Below are 21,760 nucleotides of genomic sequence, written 5' to 3'. Positions count from 1 at the left end.
TGTCTTTCATCAATAACCTTTTATCTGTTTTCCACATATTTTTATTCTTTTTAAAGTAGCTGAACCTTCCATCACTTTTACCTCTTTGCTCTTTAGCTACATCTAACTTCAATATCTATAGCATTTCTTTTACATGTCAATGATGTGGCCTTATTGGAGGAAGGGTGTCACTGGGAGTGGGCTCTGAGATCTCAAAGGCCCCAGAGCACCCTGTGCCTACAGCCTCCATTTGTTCAGTACAGAGACACAGGGCCGCACCATTACCACACTATGTACGCATCCTCACAAGTAAGATGCAGTTGTGTGGTATTTACCTCACTTCTCCGCAAACTCCATCACTGTACAAGCCCCGTGGCTGACGTGACAATGTCACATTTTTGAACATTTTATAATTTTATGAAGTCTCTTAACAGAATCACTAAAATGTCTTAATACTAAGCAATCTTATGGAAAAGGTCTGAATACATCTGTGAATAGTCATTGTAAACTATACTTCACCATAACCAATTTTCACAAATGCTCATTAATACCTGATAGGAACCAACAAGTCTCATTGTTTCCCTTCACGATGGAAGAATTTTGAAGAATATCAATGCAGGCAGCTAACATATTATTTAGAGAGCTTTCTTAGGGAATAACTTAGATACTAACTACCACTCAGAGTTTATTTTCCTACTTCACTAATATTCTTAAGAAGTGAAAACAGTTGTTCAACTATATTAGGAGACAGGTAAAACTTAGCAAAATTATTTAACAAGCATATGTCATAAATAATCTTTTATTTTATATAGGAAACATTTTCCTTAAAATAACATTGACCTAAACTGGGAATTGTTTCTGAGGAACTAAAAAGCTCTAATATTAATGTTTATGAATATCTTACATTATGAAGAGAAGATAGTTCTCAAAAACTCTTCTTTCTCACTTGATTTCCTAACAAACACACAATCCAAATTTTAGCTATAATTATATAGCTATGTATTGCTTAAGTGCATTCATTTTTGCATGTGGATTTAGAATTCAAATTATTGAGCATAAAGCTTCAAAATGAATGTAAAAAGCTTCGGTTCTCCTCCAAAGACCTTGTCTCTCTGATAGCCTGGCCTTGGACCAGAAACAGCATGCTCTCTAGAATAACTTGGGAGTAAGTATTCATTCTTAGACCCCACCCACAGGCCTGACTAGATCACACAGTGGGAAGGCTCTGCAATTTGTTTAACTAGTTCCTCAGGTAATTCTCATACAAGCTAAAATTGGAGAATCACAATTTAACCAAGAAACAATCAATTGGAAAATTTTCATGTTTGGAAGAATAGCAGTAACCTCTAACAATGATAAAAGTATCAGAACTACTAACACACACATCCACCATGTGCCAAAAGGAAACCCTGGATGAAGGGTATGGATGTGTACGCATAGAATTTCATTCAATGTTCATGATATCCATTTCGAAAAAAAGAACAGAGTTACAGAAAGAAAACTTGTACAAGATCAAAGCAGAAATGGAAGCTAAATTCTATATTTCTGTTATACTGTTTAAGGAGAAAAAAAAACCCTATTTTAAAATATACTAATTTAAATACCTCTATTTAACTAAAATGGTAAGAATATAGTCTTTGAAACTAAGACAATATTTTCATTAACTACAGCTGTTGAAATGACCAACATAATCTAAGGACTAAGCACTAACCACATTGACTACTGAAACACCGAAAAACAAAAACCAAAATAATTTTTAATCTCTTCTGTATTTTCTATCGGATTCATATTTTTAAATTTCTTTAAGTTTTATAAAAATTATAAAAGTCCAAACTTTTCTATGGTTTATATCTGATAACACTTCAAACTATCTTAAAATGTAAAACATTCTATCAACTTATTATATTGAAAAACAATGACCCCAAAGCAACAACTAAACTATTGCCCAAAGAACTAATTTGTCAGAAATACTATTCTTTTATTTAGCTTTTGTAGCACTAAGAATCACCGACGGAAAGAATATTCAAAGACATAGAGTTGGGAGTTCTCTGAAACTAAGTGTGGGTTATATTTACCATAAAAATCTCTTACCAAATTTAATAAATTTTCTATTAGTGAAATGAGTTGTTTCTGGAGACTTCTATGAGGCATGGCAAATATCTGACACATTATTGGAATAGACATACTGTTACATATTAACAAGCAAAGGAAGTTTTTAATGACTACAAATATTCATACATTTTGCACATGGGAAAAAAAATATACCTTAGCTACTTTCCTCCAGTTCAGACAGTCAAAGAAGTAATATGTTCCCCTCTCATATGTATTGGTTTTCATTGTGGGCTCCATGCCTGGTGCTCTGGTAATCCACACTCGTTCTTCTTTGTGGTATCTCCAATCACGGTTAAAACTTCAATTTTTAAAAGAGAAAGATAGTTAATTTTTCCTATGACCCATGTTAAACACTTATACATGTGGTAAACCTTTCTCAGAAAAGTTATATCTAAAGTATATACATATGGAAGCGTCTTTATCTGGCTCTACTATTAAGTATAGATACTCAAATACAGTAAGATAACTTCTTTTGTTCCAAAAGCACATTTTTTAGTACAAATAATTTAATTAAGTTGAATAAACTTTATGTAGACAAAATAATTTAAAAATTATAAGTGATATAATAAAACTTGGGCAGACCAAAGAAAGATAAAATATACTGAATAAATGACAGAAATTGAGGCACACTAAAATAACAGCCTGGTGAACTACCTTAAGTTATTAAGTAAGAAGCCAATTTGAATAGATTACTTAAATTCACACAGCTCTACAGTCATGATGACAACAGAATAGCCATTTCATAAAGTTTAATTTTTAACTTTAAATCATAAACTGTCAAAATCTCTAAGAGGATATCATCAGAACCCAAGTGATGATCTATAGCACTTAGAAACTGGATAGCAACATCCAAAGGAACAGATGTCCCCTGATGATAGACTTCCAAATAAATACATGATTTCCTACAAACAGTTTGGTAGCTCACAAACACAAATGACATGACACAAAGCCAAATACAGATATATGAGTGATTTGATACATTTATTTATGACTAGATTAAAAGGAATAGGTATTAATCCTCATTTCACAAAAATGAGAGGGAAATAGTGAAAAAAGCAAAAAGTGAATTCTCTCAACTGAGAAATTTTAAATCTGACAATTCAGTATCAACATAGAGGCACAGGCATGCAGGGTCTTGTCTATTTAATAATGAAATGACACATATAAAATAACAAGATTCTGTGTCTACTCATCATAAACATCTGTGGTTCTTCAAGAATCACAACCAAACTCATTCAAAAACTTCAATTCACTAGGCGTGTCACTTCATATAGTGAGAATTAAGTCTGAAATTCTCTTTAGGTTACAGTGATTATACAGCTGCAATATGCTTTCAATGTAAACAAAATTCATTCTACTAAATATAAAAATAATCCCCAATCTCTCCTTTATACTTTTGTTGTTCCCCTGATGGTCCAGGGAATGACTAACGCCTGGAGGTGCTAGGCAAGCACTTCACCACTGAACAACATCCCTGTCAACAACTTCAACTGGGCAGGGAGGAGAATTTTCAGAGAAAACAAAAAGTTGCAACCATCATCATTTTAAACACCTTCAGAACATCCGAGCTATGCTAGGAGAGAAAGTGGTAAGATATTCTGAACATACAGCTCTACTGCAGCTAAGAGTTGTAACACATCTCCTCCATTCATGTAATAGAGATAGAAGAGGAGGTCTTCTCCGTATCGGCCAAGCTTGATTGCAGCCAACTATAAAAGACAAAAAGATTGTTATAAACTGTAAACCAAATGTAAAATTTAATTGTTGCTACTAAAATAGAAATTGGAAGGATAAACAGAAATCTTTACTTAGCACAGACAACTGTCATTTCATAATTATGCTGCCAGGGAGTCAGTTTTCCAGCTTTTCTTCATCTAAAGGAATAAAGTTACTTAGTGAACCCTAATCCTAACTCAAAAGAATGAGTGTATATGTAAGTATCCCATGGAGTGCCAGCTACACAGACCTGTAAATGCTGAATCTATATGCAGTGATTCACAAACCATTCTGAGATTTCCAGCAATCACAGATGGTAAGTACAAAAACCACGAAGACAGTGCTCTATTTTGTGTAAAGGGATGGCTAAAGGATAACCTTTTCACATTTACCTACAAGGTAGAAAACAGCCTCTATAAGTGCCACAGCTCAAAACCTCACATTAACAAAGTATCCACCTAGTCGCTTGGCTTCTGTGCATCACCCCAATGCAGTCTCCCCTATTATGTTCCGTGGCAGTTGCGGATGTAGGACATTCTCCAGCACTTCTCACACTGCACTAAGATTCGGGGCTACAGTTCTGGTGGGGCACAGACGGCGTGAAGAGGCTAACTTCAAAAGGGTTTGTGGTTTATCTGGATAGGTTTGTAAACAAGCACAAGCTTCCTTAATCATAAAACGAGAGAGTCAGGAGAATAAGGACCAAACTTCCTAAGTCAATTTATTGTCATCAACTATGGTTACTATGGTTACAATTAATAATTGCAGAAAATATCAGTCCTAACACTGTTTGGTTTTAAAAGCAAATCCCAAAACATTAGTATTGTTAACAAAAACCAGAATTGTTATACATAACTGAATGAGCATACAAAAGCATATCCCAAAGATTGCTACTAGACTATCATGCTGTCTGGCCTGAAAATGATATCAGGAAAGGAGATAAATCCACACTAAGAACAGTATGCCAGTATGCTACACTCACCTTATCCCTAATGTGAATGTTCGTTAAATATTCAGATGGAACATGGAAGTCTGTATAATGAAAAAACATTCTCATTAACCGATTCTTAGAAAACATTTTTTAAAAGATTCTAAACATAAATAGATCCTCCTACCTATGTCCTGAGGCCGACAAGGCGAAGATGCCCAGGGTGATGCAAATTTTGGGTAGAGATTTCTGAACAAGAGGTAAAAAAAAAAAAGAAGCCACTTTAAATAATAAAGTAGTAAAATATATTTATAACTTAATTTTGGTAAAATAAGTTTTTAAGACTTCAAATAAAAACTGAGCATCGTTCCTGGTTCCCTTTCTGGAGTTTCCTGCAACTTTATAGCAGAAAAATGAAAAAGGGCTGCTTCCTTCAGCACTCTACCAACAGGGTACATAGCACAGAAAATTACAATATACTTAGGTACATAATTTAAATGTTCTACTTTCAATTAGCTATAATTAACAATGCTTTTACTTCATTTATACATCCTTCTCCAATATAATTACTTTCCATGTATACCTTATTCAAATGTGTAAGCAATAGGAGCAAGATTTCATACTCACCAGGTATCTGTTTATGTGCATGCCTATTACAGACACCTGGAACTTTCCTAGGTCCTCTGAATACAGTGAGTGAACAAAGACTGCTGACACCATAAAACTTACTTTCGATTTAAGTATATGGTGGATTGGATGTGGGCAAGAATTAACATAATAAATAATTTATTCAGGGAGGGCTTGAAAGTAGGGAAATGGCTGTATAATTAAGTGAGGTGGTCAATTTAAATAAGATTTGACAAATTTAGATTTAAACAAATAAAAAAGAATATGATAAAGATAATCTCAGGTAACTATCTGGTAAACATTGTGCCAGTCGAGGGAAATATGAGAAAAACTAAGACACACCTGGACATGAGAGGCAGAATAAGAAGACTAGTGAAACCACAGTGATGGGCAAAGCAAAGAGCTGCCGAGGAAAAGCAGGGAGAAAGAAAGAACAAGGTGAACGGGGAGGGCTGCTCTACAGGGAGTTCTTAAATAGAACCACAAACCTGCAGGTGGTGTTGAGCATAGGAATAGCCTATTCAGAAGGATTACCTTGAGTGCAACATAAAGCTGTATAGAAAGGGGAGAAGGAAAACCAAGACTTCCCTGCCTTGTGATCCACTGACAAACTTCTAGGCAACAAGCCAGAAGGGCAGCAATATAGCAAAAATGTAGTGAAAATGTGATTTGATTCCGTATCTACCTGAGGACTGCATCTAAGGGAGAAGGAAGGAGACAACTAAGATAATGCTAGGTTTCTCCAAGTATAACCGAGACTGAAAAGCATTGACAGTGTGGGCTGGAACCAGATCAGTTAAAGGTATTTAATTGGTAATGGTACCTAAAGTCTCAAGTTCAGGAGAGAAGTCTGGAATGTTCAATTACGTGGCCCTTCAAAGCACAAGATTAGACAAGATCATCAGGAATAAACGAGGACTAATTCAAAGGTCAAGGACCGGCAGTGTCACCAGCATGGGAAATTGAGGGGGATGAGCTAAGGTGACCAGGTGAGAAGAACATCTTCAAGATTAAGAGAAAGAGCATTTCATGGTGCACTTGATTTACTTGCGGAACATAGTTTAGTGGAGTGGTGGGAGCAGAATCCTAACTAAAATGGGTCTAATAGAATGCAAGAAGAAAAATTAGAAAAGTTAAGATGATTCATTTGAGATGTTTTGCTTCAAAAAATAAATTAAAACAGTGACAGTAACTCAGGAGGCTGAATCAAGATAAAAGTGTTTTGATACTAATGGAAAAATAAGAGTTTCCCCATGTGACTAGAAATGGCAACACAGCAGTTGTGTGAGTTAGATGGAAATGCAAGTGCTGCAATATTACCCAGTCAGAAGCAGGAGAGCTTAAAGAGCCCCCCTAAGTTATACCAGCAAGACCGTTTTGGGGTAGAGTGCTTGCCCTATATTTCTATAACCTAGCTTGAGATACTAGCACCAGGGAGAGCAGAAAACGTTAAGATTCACACTCATGAGTTTTCAAAAAGTATTAAGTAGGAAGCAGGGACCAAATACTCTGGCACAGGTGTGTCAGATTAAGACTAGGGTAGGACCAGGTGGATGCCCTCTTCCATTTGCTTCCACTTTTCTCTGTAAAGTAGAAATTTAGCCAGGACATTATTTGAGAGTTATGGACTGGAGAAAAGATACTAATAGCTTGCAAAAACACAAGACAGTCACATGGGATGTAACAGCAGCAAAAAACAGAACGAACAAACAAACAGTCAAAAGCAAAGAAAAAGTTCTAAATGGACTATGCATATCAGGTATGAGTATGCCTGCAAAGTTAAGAACTCACTTTGAAGTTCCAGAGCACGAGTGTAAAGCAAGAGTAGACGATGAAACTGTCACTCTCCCATAGTCGATCCAGTACATGGATCAAGAATGAAACAAGCAGACAGAACAAGGATAATGGGAAGAGGAAAACAACCGAGAGAAGGTCACAACAATCAAGAGTCACATAAATCAGATATTACAACTGACCATAAAATTTAATGGTGAGAAGGAAGTGGAAGAGGTAAGAACATCAAGGAAGGTAGAAGAATAAATGGATGAAAAATCCCAATAGAATCAAATGACTAAAGAAGTCACAGCACGAGAGAAAAGGGAAATGGTGATGGTTAGAAAGCAGGGCAAAAGTTAACCTTATGAAGAGGCTATAGTTCCCTAATAATGACAAGATCGATGCAACAGATAAGGATTTGGCTTGGGGGTGGGCCCAAATTCCTTGTAGATAGATTCTTATAGAACAGTATTTCTCAGTGACTATGGGCTAATAATAGAAGGAATGACCCCAAGAGTTAAGCAGGCAATAGCAAGTAGTAGCAGATAATAGAATGTGATGATAAAATTAACTACAAGTTTGAGGCTGTCCAGGGCAGCAAAGGATATGCCTACAATGCTGCCTCGATTATTTTGTCTTAAAAAAGAAAGAGGTAACTTTATGGCGACCTACTAAATGCTAGAAGTTTATTTACAAATATGGAAGAAAAAAAACCACTTACTCAGGAGAGTTCAGATTGAGGCCTAATGTTGTTAAGTCACTTCCTAAAGCAAGATGTACCATTCCTGGGTCTGTCTCTGCTGCCCTGATAAATGTTAACAGGCCAATCATTCCAAATTGGTCCGTCACCATCCCTTGAGGAATGTTAGTAACTCGACCTGGTTAAGAAAAACAGTTATTTTTATTTTCTATTAGGGAAAATAGTGAAAATGTACTTTGAAATATCTGACATATTTATAGAGTCCCACCATCAGGTAACACCTGGATCCCCTTTTTCTGCTGATTATTGTTTTGTGTTGTTGAACTTTTATCTCCAGGGAATTTGGGTCCATCTGTACTTGAAGTCGTCTTCCCCGATGTATTCAAATTCTAGTATTGAAAAAAAGTGTGACATTAAAAAGTGCTAATTGTGCAAGTTTAAATTTATCAATATCATGCTAGCTATTCACTATTATATTCAAAAAGGTAGTAATTACCTGTTTTCTACTCAAATACTCTGTTCCCCTAACTGCCTCATGGTAACCAAATAAATACTGTGTCTACACATGACTATAAAAGACAAGAAAGCTAGAGAAAATGGGGTTTTTATTTTTTTTTAATCTCATATCATAGATCACAGGGGATGGGGGAAACCTTTCTTTCTCGGGGTTTTTATACTTTGGGGACACACACTTTAGTTACAGTCAACATATACAAGAGAAGAATCACACAGACTACAGCACTTGAGCCATTAGCAGACAACCTCTGAGGAAAACTAGGAATGTGCGCACTTCTTAAGTCACAGATGTCCATTCTTACCCAACAATCCTCTGTACAGTTTCGCTTAGCAATACCCCATCACACATACAAAAAAAAAGCTACTTGCAGTGAATGGTAGAAGAAATCAACACCCTTGTTAAATCAGGAAGAAGCTGAGTCGGCTGAATCAACACAGGTATAAAAATGTGTATAAAGATTCTTCAAGGAGAAAACTTACTCAAGAAAAACACAGCTCCTTAGAAGTCTATATTATCAAACTTCATGGGATCCAGCTGACAGGGACTACAATAAAAGTCTAAATTAACTGACAAGTTCAACAGAAATTTGCAAACCTATATGAAATAGGAAAAAAATAGGCTATCTTCTAGTTACAAAGCTTTCCACATTCTTCAGAAGTTAGATTATTACAGTGTTCAAAATCAATAGTTCCGAAGCAGTATCTAGTAAGTAACTGTTAATGGAAGACCAGTCTACAAGGAGAACACTACAATCACATACATGAATCTCCGGTACTTACAGATTTGCTGTCGTCATTACTTGACGTTGGATCTTTATAGCTGGAACCAGGTAATGCTGGAAAGTCTTCATTGTGTATTGAGAAGTCCTGGGATTGCTCATTTGCAGGTTTTGTTACCATTCCAACTATGTAATGAAAATAATCCAGAAAATTATAATTGGATCCATAATATTGTCATACAAATTACATAAAAAGTTAACTTTGTTCATAATGTACCAAGTTTTTTCTTAAAGCATGTAAAATGATAATCCAAAAATTAGTATTCAGGATAATAATAAAAAATGAAATTTTAATTTACTGCTGAAAAAACTCAACATATAAAGCAATATAAGGAAAATAAGTGGTTATCCTGCAATTCTAATCTAATATTCTGTATGTGCTTAAGATAGGATCTAATATTGGTAGGCAATATTAGCCAAAATGTTGGCTTACAGGCTAGCTTTAAATATCTGACTAGATGTCATAAACACGTTAGCTGTCAAAATAAAAATGAACACAATAAAAATTTTAAAAAATGTCAGTATTCTACTTAAAAGTGACTTACAGAGTGAGCACATTGCAACCAATTATAAAATAATTCCACTTTATTTCTCATTTTCTTGGACTCCATGTTACAGATGTAAAACATGCAAGAACTGGGAAATAATCTTCCCACTATGCTTGTCATTAGTCAGGCCCTTATTGGAGAACAAAATCCAGTTTGGGGCTCCACAATTCAAGAAGGAAATGGAGAAACTAGAGATGGTCCAAGGAGAGCAACGGGAATGTTTAAAGGGATGGAAAAAGGACCTATGAGGAAAGGTTAAGAACATTAGCATCTGAACTGAGACTCAAGTAGCCAGGTACTCAACTCCCAGGGCAGGTCACATTTCGTTATTTTGGGAAAACAGAATTGGAAGCTTTAAAATATAAAGCTTTCCCTCTACACATTATTTTTATTCATATTCAGGAAGTACAGAAATTGAAATCCGTGACTGATAATGGAGAAAATATGTCTATTTTTAAAATAACTGACAAATTAACTCATCTAATTACTGTCCTTTATCAGGTCTCACGCCCTAGAAACAATGTCATAGAAATGTCCAAACTGTTATGTCTAGACTGTTAATGCAGATGATACTCCCCTAACATGTTTTTCAGTACTACTAGCAAAATTCTTATCTTACTAGAGACTGTAAAAAAGAATAATTAGGGATATTAATGATGGTCAAGAATCTATAAAACTAAAAATCTTAAGCACCGGTTCTCGAAAGGGATTACAATCTTTTCAAGAGGACATTTGCTAATAATGTCTAGGAGGGTGTGTCACAATGGATGTTGCTGGCATGTGCTAGGCTAAAGCTAGAACTGTACTAAATAGTCTATGCCCTCACACCACCTGTTTTCTGAAGAGAATTATCCAGCCCCAGTGTCAACAGTGTGACTCAGAGAAACACCTCAATGCACAGTCACTGTTAATCACCAGGAATATAGTCTCTTGAAAACTGTGGGGTCAACTAACAAAAGCCCAACCACAAAAATAATCACTTATATATAGCAAATTAAAACATGGAGAACAGAAAAAATAACTTCTGAGTACCAATGAAGTCAAACATTTAGGTTACAGTACAAACTTTTAGCAATGAATCATGTTATTGTGGATATATGGGGGGAAAGTTTTCAAATATGAATTCTGACGAAATAACACTAGCCTGATTTGACAACATAAACACATATGACCAACACTGAGACACGTATGTGTGTATACACATGACTATAACCTTCAATTGGCCATCGCTAAAAATCTTGATTACCGTAAGGTGCTCTTCCGGCCAAGGGGTTTATTAATGGGGTGGGGTTACCACTTCCTTCCCTTCTATTTCGGTCTGCTAATGCTGGGAAATCTGAAAGGTCCAATCCTGTCACATTTTCACTGCCATCTAAATGGTAAGAAAGAATAGTCATTAATGATTCTACAAACATTTAAAATGAGATTATAAAAACCAAAATATAATTGAAAACAACAGGTGTCTTCTTCCTTAATAATGCAGAGTGGTGTGATAGATACACAGGTAAGATACTGTGGACTGACTTGTATCACTGAATTTTCTAATAACTGAGGAAAGCAGTATGCAGCCAGCACCTTAGCATACCCAATTCTAGAGATTTAAGAGATAAAGAGTAGGGTTATACATTATATCTCCCAATAGAAGGGGCAATAAAAACTTACAGCTTATTAGGGAACAAAAATTAAACTTTTTAGATATAACTGCTTTTTTCATTAAAACTGGATGGATGGGGCTATATCTGGGTTACTTGGAGATTCAACAGTAAGGTATGATGATGACATTACCTTCCCGGACAAATGTCCAGACAGACTCTGAGGCAAACAGTAGACAGAGAACCCCTGATACTTCTGTCTTGTACACTATTAGTTTGAGATAAAAATGTGTACACATGTATGTATATGTTAGCTACAGGCAAGTATGGACTATTCCTGTCTCAGGAGCAGGTGGGGAATATAGGAATGAAGAAAACCTAATTTATATTACCTGTTGATACACAGTAGGCGCTCAATAAATATACTGGATAAAGAATTTATTCCTTTTGCATTCGATTGCTACCATTAGAAACAAACATTTAACTGAACTTCCCTATTTTAACCGTTTTTCTCTCAACTTTCAGTGTTCTTAACCTTGCATTCGAATTTTAAATCACTTAATTTTCTATCTACAATTTATCCTGTACTATAATTTTCCTTTAATCTAGGTTTCTCCTTGTTTTATAAGCATGTATAGTTTTGGGGCCATTTTCCAATTAATTTTGATCTTTCTCAAAATATTACAATTATAAAAATCAACTATCATCTATCCTAAGATTAACTGATTTTTTAAAAAAGACTTTTATTAACACACCAAGGTGATAAATTTAAAACTACAAAGGGAAAGGTAAAGTTAAACTACCTCACACAAATTATTAAAAAAAATGTGAATTTTCCATTAAAAGTACAATATGGATAAAGCAAAAGAAATGAAAATCTTTACTATTTTAATTTATAAAGTAATACCTCTCAAATTATGATTAATTATAATTTTTCTCCAAGTAAAAAATTAACTTTTAATATACATTCTTAAGTCTTCCAATGTCCAATTAAAAATTGTCATGTATTAGGTGAGAATATAATTTAACCAGCAATTTATAGTTTCCCAAATGTAAACTTAGAAAAAGTCTTGAAAGCAATTTTTCCAGTACAAAACCTAAGAATTTAAAATTTCTAAAACTTTATAGCAGCAAAATAAAACATCATTCTGTTGAAATGTAAGAAGTAACCTTTCATAATGATTTCACATTAAGTATGAAAGTGTATACTTTAATACACTTTATTGAGGTATACAACAAAGTTAGTATACCCTAAAATCACCCCAGAAAACTCTAAAATTTAAATGCTTATGATCTTCCGTTCCTTTCAATGGTTTTAACCTTGGTTGATCCACCTCAGCTGTTCAACAAACCACCTCAACACTCAGAAGTCAAAAGCTTAGAGCTCCCACAAATGGAGGCTTCCTGTCAAGTCTCTTCTCATGTCAATGCATGTTCTACCTCACAGGCTAGTCTTTCACCTATGTTCCACCCAATAACCTGTTATCTGCCCCTCCAGTCATGGCAACACCCCTTTACTTTCTCACTCACAGGGGACAGGGGCAAAGAAACCAGCACCACCACTCCAGAGCTACCTTCTTCTGTCTGAGCAGTTGGGAAAAGGAACCAACAGACTTTAGTTTTTGCCAAAAATCAAATTGGTTTGCAGGTAGCTCCATCTTAAATAATACTTGATCAAAATATAAGGGTTCAATGTGAAAGTGTGTATTAAAGCTACTGTAAAATGGCCTCTACAGCAGACTCCTTTCAACCTGAGCCTCTATGATCAGAATGTCCTGCCACCCAACTCCGGCTACACTCTTGTTCTCAGGGACAGGGCCAAGAATAAGAAGAGTTCTGAAGAAGAAAAAACCAAACAAACTAAGATTCTGAGGCACAAATACAGACTAAATTAGTATTGACTCTTTACATATTAAAAAAATGATGTTATGACACAAAATCCTACATTACAAGACCAGGTCGGGGGAAACACTGACATTGCTCGCTACCGTTTAGCTGATTCCTATCTATCCCTGGCAGTTTTTCACTAAATTCAATTCTACTATTTAAAACAGTCAAATCCTGTTAATGTTTAGAGAACAGTATGTTAAACTGCTTGTATTTTAGAACTCTACTGTACTTTTAGTAGGGTACTAGCTCCAGAATAAGCTTACCTGTTCCATTAAAAATGTTACTTGATAAGGAGTTATTCATTCCAAATGCCTGATTCCTGTTCATTCCAAATCCAGACATACTGGGTACATAGAAAATAATTTTAGATATACAGTAAGAACACTAACTTAGAAATGAAGAAAAACAAAAGTATATACTTTTGGTCTCCTCATATAAAATAACAATGTTTCAAAACCAATGCTAATTTGAGAGCATAATCTTCATTTTTATTTAAAAATTTTTCTGAAACTCTTCAATGAACAAGAAAGAACCAAACAGTTTAAATAAATTAATTTTAAAAACAAAAAAGAAACTTACTTATGAATGTTGAAAAACGAAAATTAAGGGTACCATTTTATGGCCTTAGTGTACTATCTTGCTGGAGAAATTCACCTTTCTCAAAATGCAGGTAGGTTTAGGATCCCTCCCTCACCCCGCCTGAACACTTGCTTTCTCTTCTCTGATTGGTAAAGCTTGCTTTTCAGTGTTAAGTCTTCTCTTCACAACCTCTGTATTTCCCAACTACTCATTTCCACGAGTTCATGTCTTACTGACCCTTTCATTTGACCTGAATTAAACTGACCAGTTTTTCAAAAACCGAATTCAGTGTTCTAAAACACATCATTTCATCTCTATATAGCTTAGTTTTCATGTACCTAACAGAAAAAAATTTTCTATAACACTCCCAATTTTAATGTACAACACAATTTCTGAAAATAATTACAAATAACCCCTCTTTCTTTTTGTATAAACATAAGCAGGACAAAACAAAGAAACAAACAAAAAAAGGAAGGAAGGAAGGAAGGAAGGAAGGAAGGAAGGAAGGAAGGAAGGAAGGAAGGAAGGAAGGAAGGAAGGAACTGTACTTAGAAAAAGGCCAGATAATTAAGAATGTCAATAAGAATTACTAATGACAGCTGCACACAGAAACTGCTATCTCTATCATTCAATGATCTTCTGAGAGGTTCCGATGCCGGTGAAAGCACCTCTAAGCAAGTGAAGGTGACAGCTCTAAAGGCTCTGCCTAAATCTGTAAAGCTAGCCACCTTTTGATGAGCTGTGCAGTTAGTGGGCCACTATTCCAGGGCAGAGTAGGGGAGTCAAAATAAACATGTTTTTCCCTGAGTGCGCTAGAGCTGCTGGTTGTATAGGAACCTCAGCCACGGATTCCGAATCCAAGCGAAGCCATCTCATCTGAGTATCAGTAGCACATATAGGCAGGGATGGAAAGCTTTACTACAGTGACACTTTACAAGCAAAGTATTTTCTGAATAATTAAAATGTGAAAAATAAAAGTAAAACTTTAAATCTAAAAATATATTCACTGAACAAGAATGCAGAAAGATGTAATAAAGTTCAAGCAATATGGTTAAGAATCTATCAAAAGATAAAAGCTGTAAAACCACGATGCAATAATTTATTAAAAACTTAAGATATGTAGGACCTACATAGACTAACTGGAGATTATGGGCTACAGTTGAAGAGGATGTGAGCTAGCACCCGTTTTAGTGCAGATTTGACAGCAGATGAAGAAACTGATTAAGATGGATGTGAGAGCACCAACTAAGTGAAGGTTCTTTCTTTCCCTCTATAGTTTTTCATAAAAATTCAGTATAAACATAGTATGACATATGTGATTCAAACTTACATGTTCTTTTGCAAGAAAGTCTTACATTTAAGACCCGACTCTAGTGCTACCCAAACCCCATAAACATACCAACAAAATGAATCACTGTTCTTATTTGTACAAAACATGCAATGGATAGCAAGAAATAGAAGGAAACATCCCAGGGTTTTTTTTGTTTTGTTTTGTTTTCAAATTCTAGACACAAAATTTAAAAGAGCACTGTTTGGAAATAGTCTTTTATTATGAGCACCCAAAGTACTTTAGCCCAGAAGGTATCTAAGCGATGCATAACTAACGCACGGCAGTAAAAATCAAGTACATTTTCCTCCAGTCATGTTCGTAAACCCAGAACTCTTAGCACCCAAGCACATAAACTTTACTTAATAATGAATGGAATAAACAATAAAGATTTGCCTAGTGACAACTCATGAACATTCCCTTTCTAATACTACCATCAACAGAAAGAATTAATGTGCTTTGTAAAAGAGTAACGTCTTTCTAAGAACATGTTCTGAGTTTAGAAAGGGTTAAGGATTGTGATGGGAAACACATCTTAGCTCACAAATAGACGATAAACACACCTGTGAGACAGGAGCCACAACTTAGAAACAAAGGGCTGGATATGAAAAGGCAAACCTGAAGATACCCCCCAAAGACAATTATATGCAGTATCAATAAACATCTTACCTGTTCACAGTAAAAGGCTGTCGAGAAGGCTGCTGCTTTGGCATACATATTATGCTGGGCGAGCTTCTGTTGGGGCTACCTAACCCTGAACTGCTCATGCTATTTGTCCTGCTAGCAATTCCAATGCCCTGACCAACCTGGGAGTGGTTCATCATATTCCTAGGATTCATAGGCAAAATACCCCTGAAAAAGAAGTCCATACACTAAATAAGCTCTCTACAATCACTCATTATAATTCTCTATAAATAATCAATTGCTTTAACCCCTAGAATTTCAATTACACATTCCAGTTGTATTCCTACTCTTATAGTGGAACTAAAAAAGGTGCCATCATAGATGAGAACTATTGGGACAACTATGATAAAAATTATAAATGCTTTTCATATATATTTAAAATAATTTCATTCAAAATTCCTGTCATCTTATTCTCTTGATGTTAATAATACATATAATCTATGTTATCTGTTTTATTTCACTCTAAGTAAGCAGTAGAGGTGTGGTGAAGGGGCAAGCAAAGAATACAGCTATCTGGGGAGTCATCTTAAATTGAACATAATTGAGAAAGAGGTAGATAGCTTTTGCAAAAGCTCCCCAGGAGGTGATTAAACCTGATCCATTCAGGTGACAACTAGCACACAGCTTCAAGATCAAAGCGCTATACTACATTTATCACTTTGCAATGACATCAAATGAGCGTAAAAACTGTTTTCTTAGTGAAAGGCACTGAACCAGAAAATCAAGTAATTAATTACCGTATTAAAAAATTAAAAGCTTGCTTACTCTACAAAATACATTCTGGAAGTATTCTGGTCCATTAATAAATACCTGCTTGGAGATGGAGGCGTGTGAAGTGACATTGTTGGTACCCCTGTTGTTGGCGTGACGTGGCTCGGTAACTGAGTGCCTTGTGATAAGCTGCGATTTAACTGAGGGGTATTGTTGCTCATCCCCCTCATTGGAAGGCCTAATGCACCTAATAAGAAAATTCAGAAGAAGGAAATTCATTGCCATCAGGAATGAAATTGGTATCCATCTTCTGGAGTTGGCAATCTAGAACACTTTAAAATCATCTAATATTCATCTCACTGCAAATGGACTCTGATTTTCAACAAAAATTCTAGTCTAAAATTTAGTATTTTGATTATCTTTTTGTATTCTTTCCACATTACTATCTTATGATAAGCTATGTTAATAATTATAACAAATAAGATGTTACATAATACAAACTGTTCTCAGACTCATTAAAAGCATATTTGTGAAACTGGCACATACAAATATGCCTTTAAGAAATTCTGCTAGCTTGTGTGTTTTGTTTTAATTTACAATTAAGGTACACAGAAAAGACATTCATAGCCGGGCGGTGGTAGCGCACACCTTTAATCCCAGCATTTGGGAGGCAGAGACAGGGGGATCTCTTTGAGTTCGAGGCCAGCCTGGTCTATAAGAGCTAGTTCCAAGACAGGCCCCAAAGCTATAGAGAAACCCTGTCTCAAACCCCACCCCCCGCAAAAAAGAGGGAAAAGACAATCATTCCCATCTTGTCATAGTATCTTAAATCTTATATTATTTTTTGCAAATCCACTTGAGAAAATCTATTTAATACATACTTCTTAACATTGCAATTTTTACAAACCCATACATAATATTTTGAAATTTCTAAAAAATCAATTTGATATAGGTATGATTAAAAATTGAAGTGATTCAAAAATATTTATTCAACCTATAAGGCTCCTATATTTCTCTAGCACATCTAGGGTCAGATACAGGAACTGACATGTTGCCTGGGTGTACTTTTTAAGACTACTGACATCTGCAGTTCAGATATAAGATTCAAAAATATTAATCAAATTGGACAAACTTACTTTTTACATGCTTGAGACATTATTATTTTCAGATGGTAAAAATATAAATTATTTTAAGATTCAGAATGGAGAGTTAATATTCTATGCATGTTCATCTTCCTCAAAGGCATACAGGATCATTTGTGTTGCCACCCTATCTGTCTATGAAGGCCTCCTCTTTCCTTCATCTTTCTCACCCGTGCTTTCAGGGCTTTCTTTCCAGCTTGTTGAAAACTGACACACTGGTCAATCAAACTTATTTCAAACTGAAGCTAAATAAAGAAAAAAGGCTGAAAATAATGACTTTAGTGTTGGGGATTTAAGATTATATTTTTCCTTACTGTTTCAGTTTTGGGTCTAAGCATTACAAAGCTCTGAAGAGTCTGAGTCTATGCCTTTCACATAGTATACTACATATACCATACTCTTTCTTAAACACCTCTGTAAAATGTGTCTTTTGGCACAACATTGTTCTCACGGGGACTCCACTAACAGCTACTTGAAACTCTCCGAATCTCTCCAAGCCCCTTGGAAGGGAACAGACCTAGAGTGTCCACTGGCTTGCCACTCTATTTTATTTGTGTCTCGACACTGTTGTGGTAATGCTACAGCCTATTATCATTTTCTCTAAATCTGGAACAAAATAAGGAAGAAAAGAGATCACAAATCAGCCTACTCAAGATTCCTCCAGAAGAAACCGTGTTTTCCCTCCCTCAACCGTGCAATTTTCCTATAGGTCCTGTGACTGGCTCCATAATAAACCATCAAAATGGTAATTTTCCTTTCACACATTTCCTGGGTGGCTACCCTGTGGCAAATACTACACAATCTGTTAGGGAAACAGCAGTGGGTAAGACAGAAAAGGCTCCTGAACTCAGGTGCTCTCTACACCTAAACAGTGTCTTAAAGTCAGCTCTAGATGAAAATGTCCAACAAGAGTGTATCTGCCAGTTATTCATTGCCAAAGTTATAGGTCTTAAAGATCACCCACTCTCACCTACTCTGTCTACATTGTACAGATGAGTTAACTGACAGGAGAACTAGGACCAGAGTTCGGTCGGATCTCTGTAACTCCTATGTTCTTGAGCGGCAGTACCATGCTAGGCAGAACAATTGGTGTCCAATAACACATTTCATCTTATTTTTTCTCTTCCAGCCTCCTTTTGGATGTGTTTCTAGCTGTGGGATGTCTACCAATCATCTTTGCATCTGCCAATCCTAAATTTTCTATCTCGTCTCTCCTCTCCCATTCTAGTCTCCTTCTTTTTCATACTTGTCCATTCTCCTTTCCTCTTCATTATTCTTACACTGGAATTCATACATCCTCCAAAATTTACTATCCTTTTGGCCTCTTTAAAGCAATCAATAGGTCCTACAAAGACTTCTTTGCTTTACAGTAACTTTCTGTATATGTATTTTTCTGTCTATTCTGTATAAGAAAATTTTCTAATTTTAGAACTATTTTAAATATTGTACAAATTTGAATACTGGCAGAAAATTCTGGCCAAGAAAACAAGAATAAATAATGCTTTTTATTTTAACACTGGCCAATTCCAGTTAATTTATAATTAGTGGTGAAGGAAGACAATCTGAAGAAAATATACTTCAATGTTAGCCTCCAAATTTATCTTGGTTAAACACAGCTAATAAATCCAACACATTCATTTTGCTGAAATATCTACAAAAGGAAAAGAAAAGAATATATACTACGAACTATTATTACCAACTGTTATTACCAATTCTTAAATATTTGATAGTTATCCGAAGTTTAACTTAAAAACGGAAGTTCTTTAAAACAATAAAAACACTCAATGAAAGCATACAGGCGTTTATTTTTAGGAGACAAAATACATTATTATTACATTGGAGATACTTGAGTCAAACTAAGACTAACTGAATAGGCACAAACAGAGGGGAGAAAATTTAATCTTCTAATTATAAATAATAACACAGAGTCATCTCCACAATATCAGGGCAAGAATAGAGCATGTAAAAGGAAAACTCAAGTGACTGTTGCTGATGACATAAAAGAACTTCAAAAGGTGAGAATACAAGCAAGTGTGTTGGAGCTTGCACATGAGTGTCTGGGAGGTGAGAAGGAAGTCAAAGACCTAACAAACCACTTCTTTTAAAAAAAAAAACTAAAAAATTTTATAAGGAAGATATTCTTCTACCCCTATTTTTACACATAAAGAATGAAAAGACAAACGTCAATTGAAAAGGTTATGATGCTGAATCAACTCTTCTTTCAGGAAGATTCTGGGTACATATTTTAAATAGAGTCCTACCTCTTATTTGGCAAGATATGCTTAACAAATAATGAATTAAAGTCTTCAAGGATTCTTTTTCATAAAACCCTAAGAAAAAGTGATTAAGCATCCCAAGCACTGGTGACAGGCCCAGTCAGTAGAGATGTCCCCGAGCGGTAGAAAAAATAAGCTGACTTTTCAAAGTTGCCCCCAACATGAGCGTCGTGGGACATACGTGGCCTAATATAAATGTACACAAAGTTTTTAACTAATGAAAAAATGTAAGTATTCCACAAATGATTTCTATTAAAAGAGCAGCTTCACAACCAGTACCTTAGGTACTTATAGCAAATTGTTCCATCCACAGAAGTCCCTTTGCTAGAGATATTAACCTGAGTGAAGCCCTGAGCAATCAGTCTCCTTTCATTATACCCAGGTGTCTAGACTTCCGGAAAAGTTCTGTGCCATGCCCAAACTAACAATAGACACAGTGCAAAGCAGAGCTTGACCTCCATGACTCTTTACCTACAGCCTATGCTGCAGATAATGATTTCATTCTGCTATTTCCTTCATAAAATCCAAAGAATTTACCAATAGAAAAAAAACCTTCTTAGATCAGCCAAGTTTTACATGAAGAGCTAAAACAAGCCATTAAATTGCTTTCTTAGCATCAGAGCAGCTGAGCTGGAGCAATGGCTCAGGGCTAGGATGACATACTGATCTTGGAAAGGACCTAAGTTGGGTTCTGGGCACCCACAATGAGAAACCTTACAACCATCAGGAATTCTAATTCCAATAGATCCGATGCTCTCTGGTCTCCATAGGCTCACACATGTGGGTGCACACAAACATATACAGAAATAAAACTAAAGTTTAAAAAAAAATCACAAGCAACAAATCAGAAAGGCATCGATCCAGTTTGTGATTCCTCTCACAATTGACATTACTTGTATGTTCTTATAGTTGTTGCTGACCATTGTTTCTTCTTTAGAAACTGAAGCTTACTTTAACTTTGGGGAATTCAGGGGTCACCAGTATAATCTCTACCCTAAACTATCCCAGTCTTTTTAGAAGGGACAGTGTTTCTGGAACCACTGTTCTATAGTATTAAGTACAACCATAATTTAGTCTTTAGAATTCTGCCATGACCCCAAAGAAGAAAGGTTTTCCAACATTTCACTGCTTAGATACTCTGTGTATGATTAACAATCATTCTTGAATCCCCCTCTTCTCTTCAAATCTGTCCCTGTAACTTCACTATTCACACTGTTCACTAAGAATGCCTTCCCTTCTTCTTGCATACTTCAGGGAGGGATATATAACACATATACAGATCGAAGGATTCAGTCAGTCCCTGTGTTTGAATACATATACAGTAACTCAGTAGGCATGGGATTAGAAAAGTTCTCCTGGAGACTATATGCATGTAATAATGATCACGATTTAAATAGGTAAACAAGATGGTGGCAGGAGTGTTGCAAAATCAGGTGTCTGAGAGAAGACAAGCTGTATGAAAATGAAGAAAGGTGAGCAATGTAAATGTGCTGTCTACAATCCCTGATATTCAGGATGTCTAGGAAACAAAAGGGAGGAAAAAGGAAGAAGAAAAATTACAGATCTGAAGGAGAACCTGCCTTACCCAAACTAAGGAAATACCAGATGAGAACTATGGATGGAACACACTGGTTTCAAAACCAGCTACAAGAAGCTGCTGCGAACCACAGAGAATACTAGCCAGCAGAGCTCCTCAGGACCATTTCCCATGGTGCAGTGACACACATTTCCCAAGGTAAACTTGGTATTCTTCTTCAACCTAAGTTTCCATTGTAGATTGTGGACACCCATTCACAAAATGATACAGGTCTCAAACCTTATAAAAATGCTAATTTTCTCTTCTCAAGCTGTATATAGTAAGTTGTATAAACTTTACTT

General features: G+C 35.6%; 1 protein-coding gene across 11 annotated transcripts in view; it reads right to left on the bottom strand.

Annotated features, from left to right (window-relative positions):
- The window catches only part of Cnot2 (CCR4-NOT transcription complex subunit 2), a 91,120-nt gene that overhangs the window by 3,533 nt on the left and 65,827 nt on the right, over positions 1-21,760 (bottom strand). For 9 of the 11 annotated variants that reach the window (XM_075954578.1, XM_075954575.1, XM_075954582.1 and 6 more), the window contains 11 exons: positions 16,564-16,711; positions 15,739-15,921; positions 13,427-13,506; positions 10,928-11,053; positions 9,135-9,259; positions 8,107-8,227; positions 7,860-8,016; positions 4,923-4,984; positions 4,790-4,839; positions 3,700-3,800; positions 2,245-2,389 (listed from right to left, as the gene is read on the bottom strand). In XM_075954578.1, the coding sequence (XP_075810693.1) occupies positions 2,245-2,389; positions 3,700-3,800; positions 4,790-4,839; positions 4,923-4,984; positions 7,860-8,016; positions 8,107-8,227; positions 9,135-9,259; positions 10,928-11,053; positions 13,427-13,506; positions 15,739-15,921; positions 16,564-16,711 (1,298 nt within the window). The remainder of the gene's footprint in view (positions 1-2,244; positions 2,390-3,699; positions 3,801-4,789; positions 4,840-4,922; positions 4,985-7,859; positions 8,017-8,106; positions 8,228-9,134; positions 9,260-10,927; positions 11,054-13,426; positions 13,507-15,738; positions 15,922-16,563; positions 16,712-21,760) is intronic. The other 2 variants (XM_075954586.1, XM_075954585.1) reach the window with 2 other exon arrangements.

The sequence above is a fragment of the Microtus pennsylvanicus genome, chromosome 20, assembly GCF_037038515.1.
Source record: "Microtus pennsylvanicus isolate mMicPen1 chromosome 20, mMicPen1.hap1, whole genome shotgun sequence".
Lineage (NCBI taxonomy): Eukaryota > Metazoa > Chordata > Mammalia > Rodentia > Cricetidae > Microtus > Microtus pennsylvanicus.
Note: the sequence above shows the minus strand (reverse complement) of the source record. Positions and strands in the feature narration are given on the sequence as shown.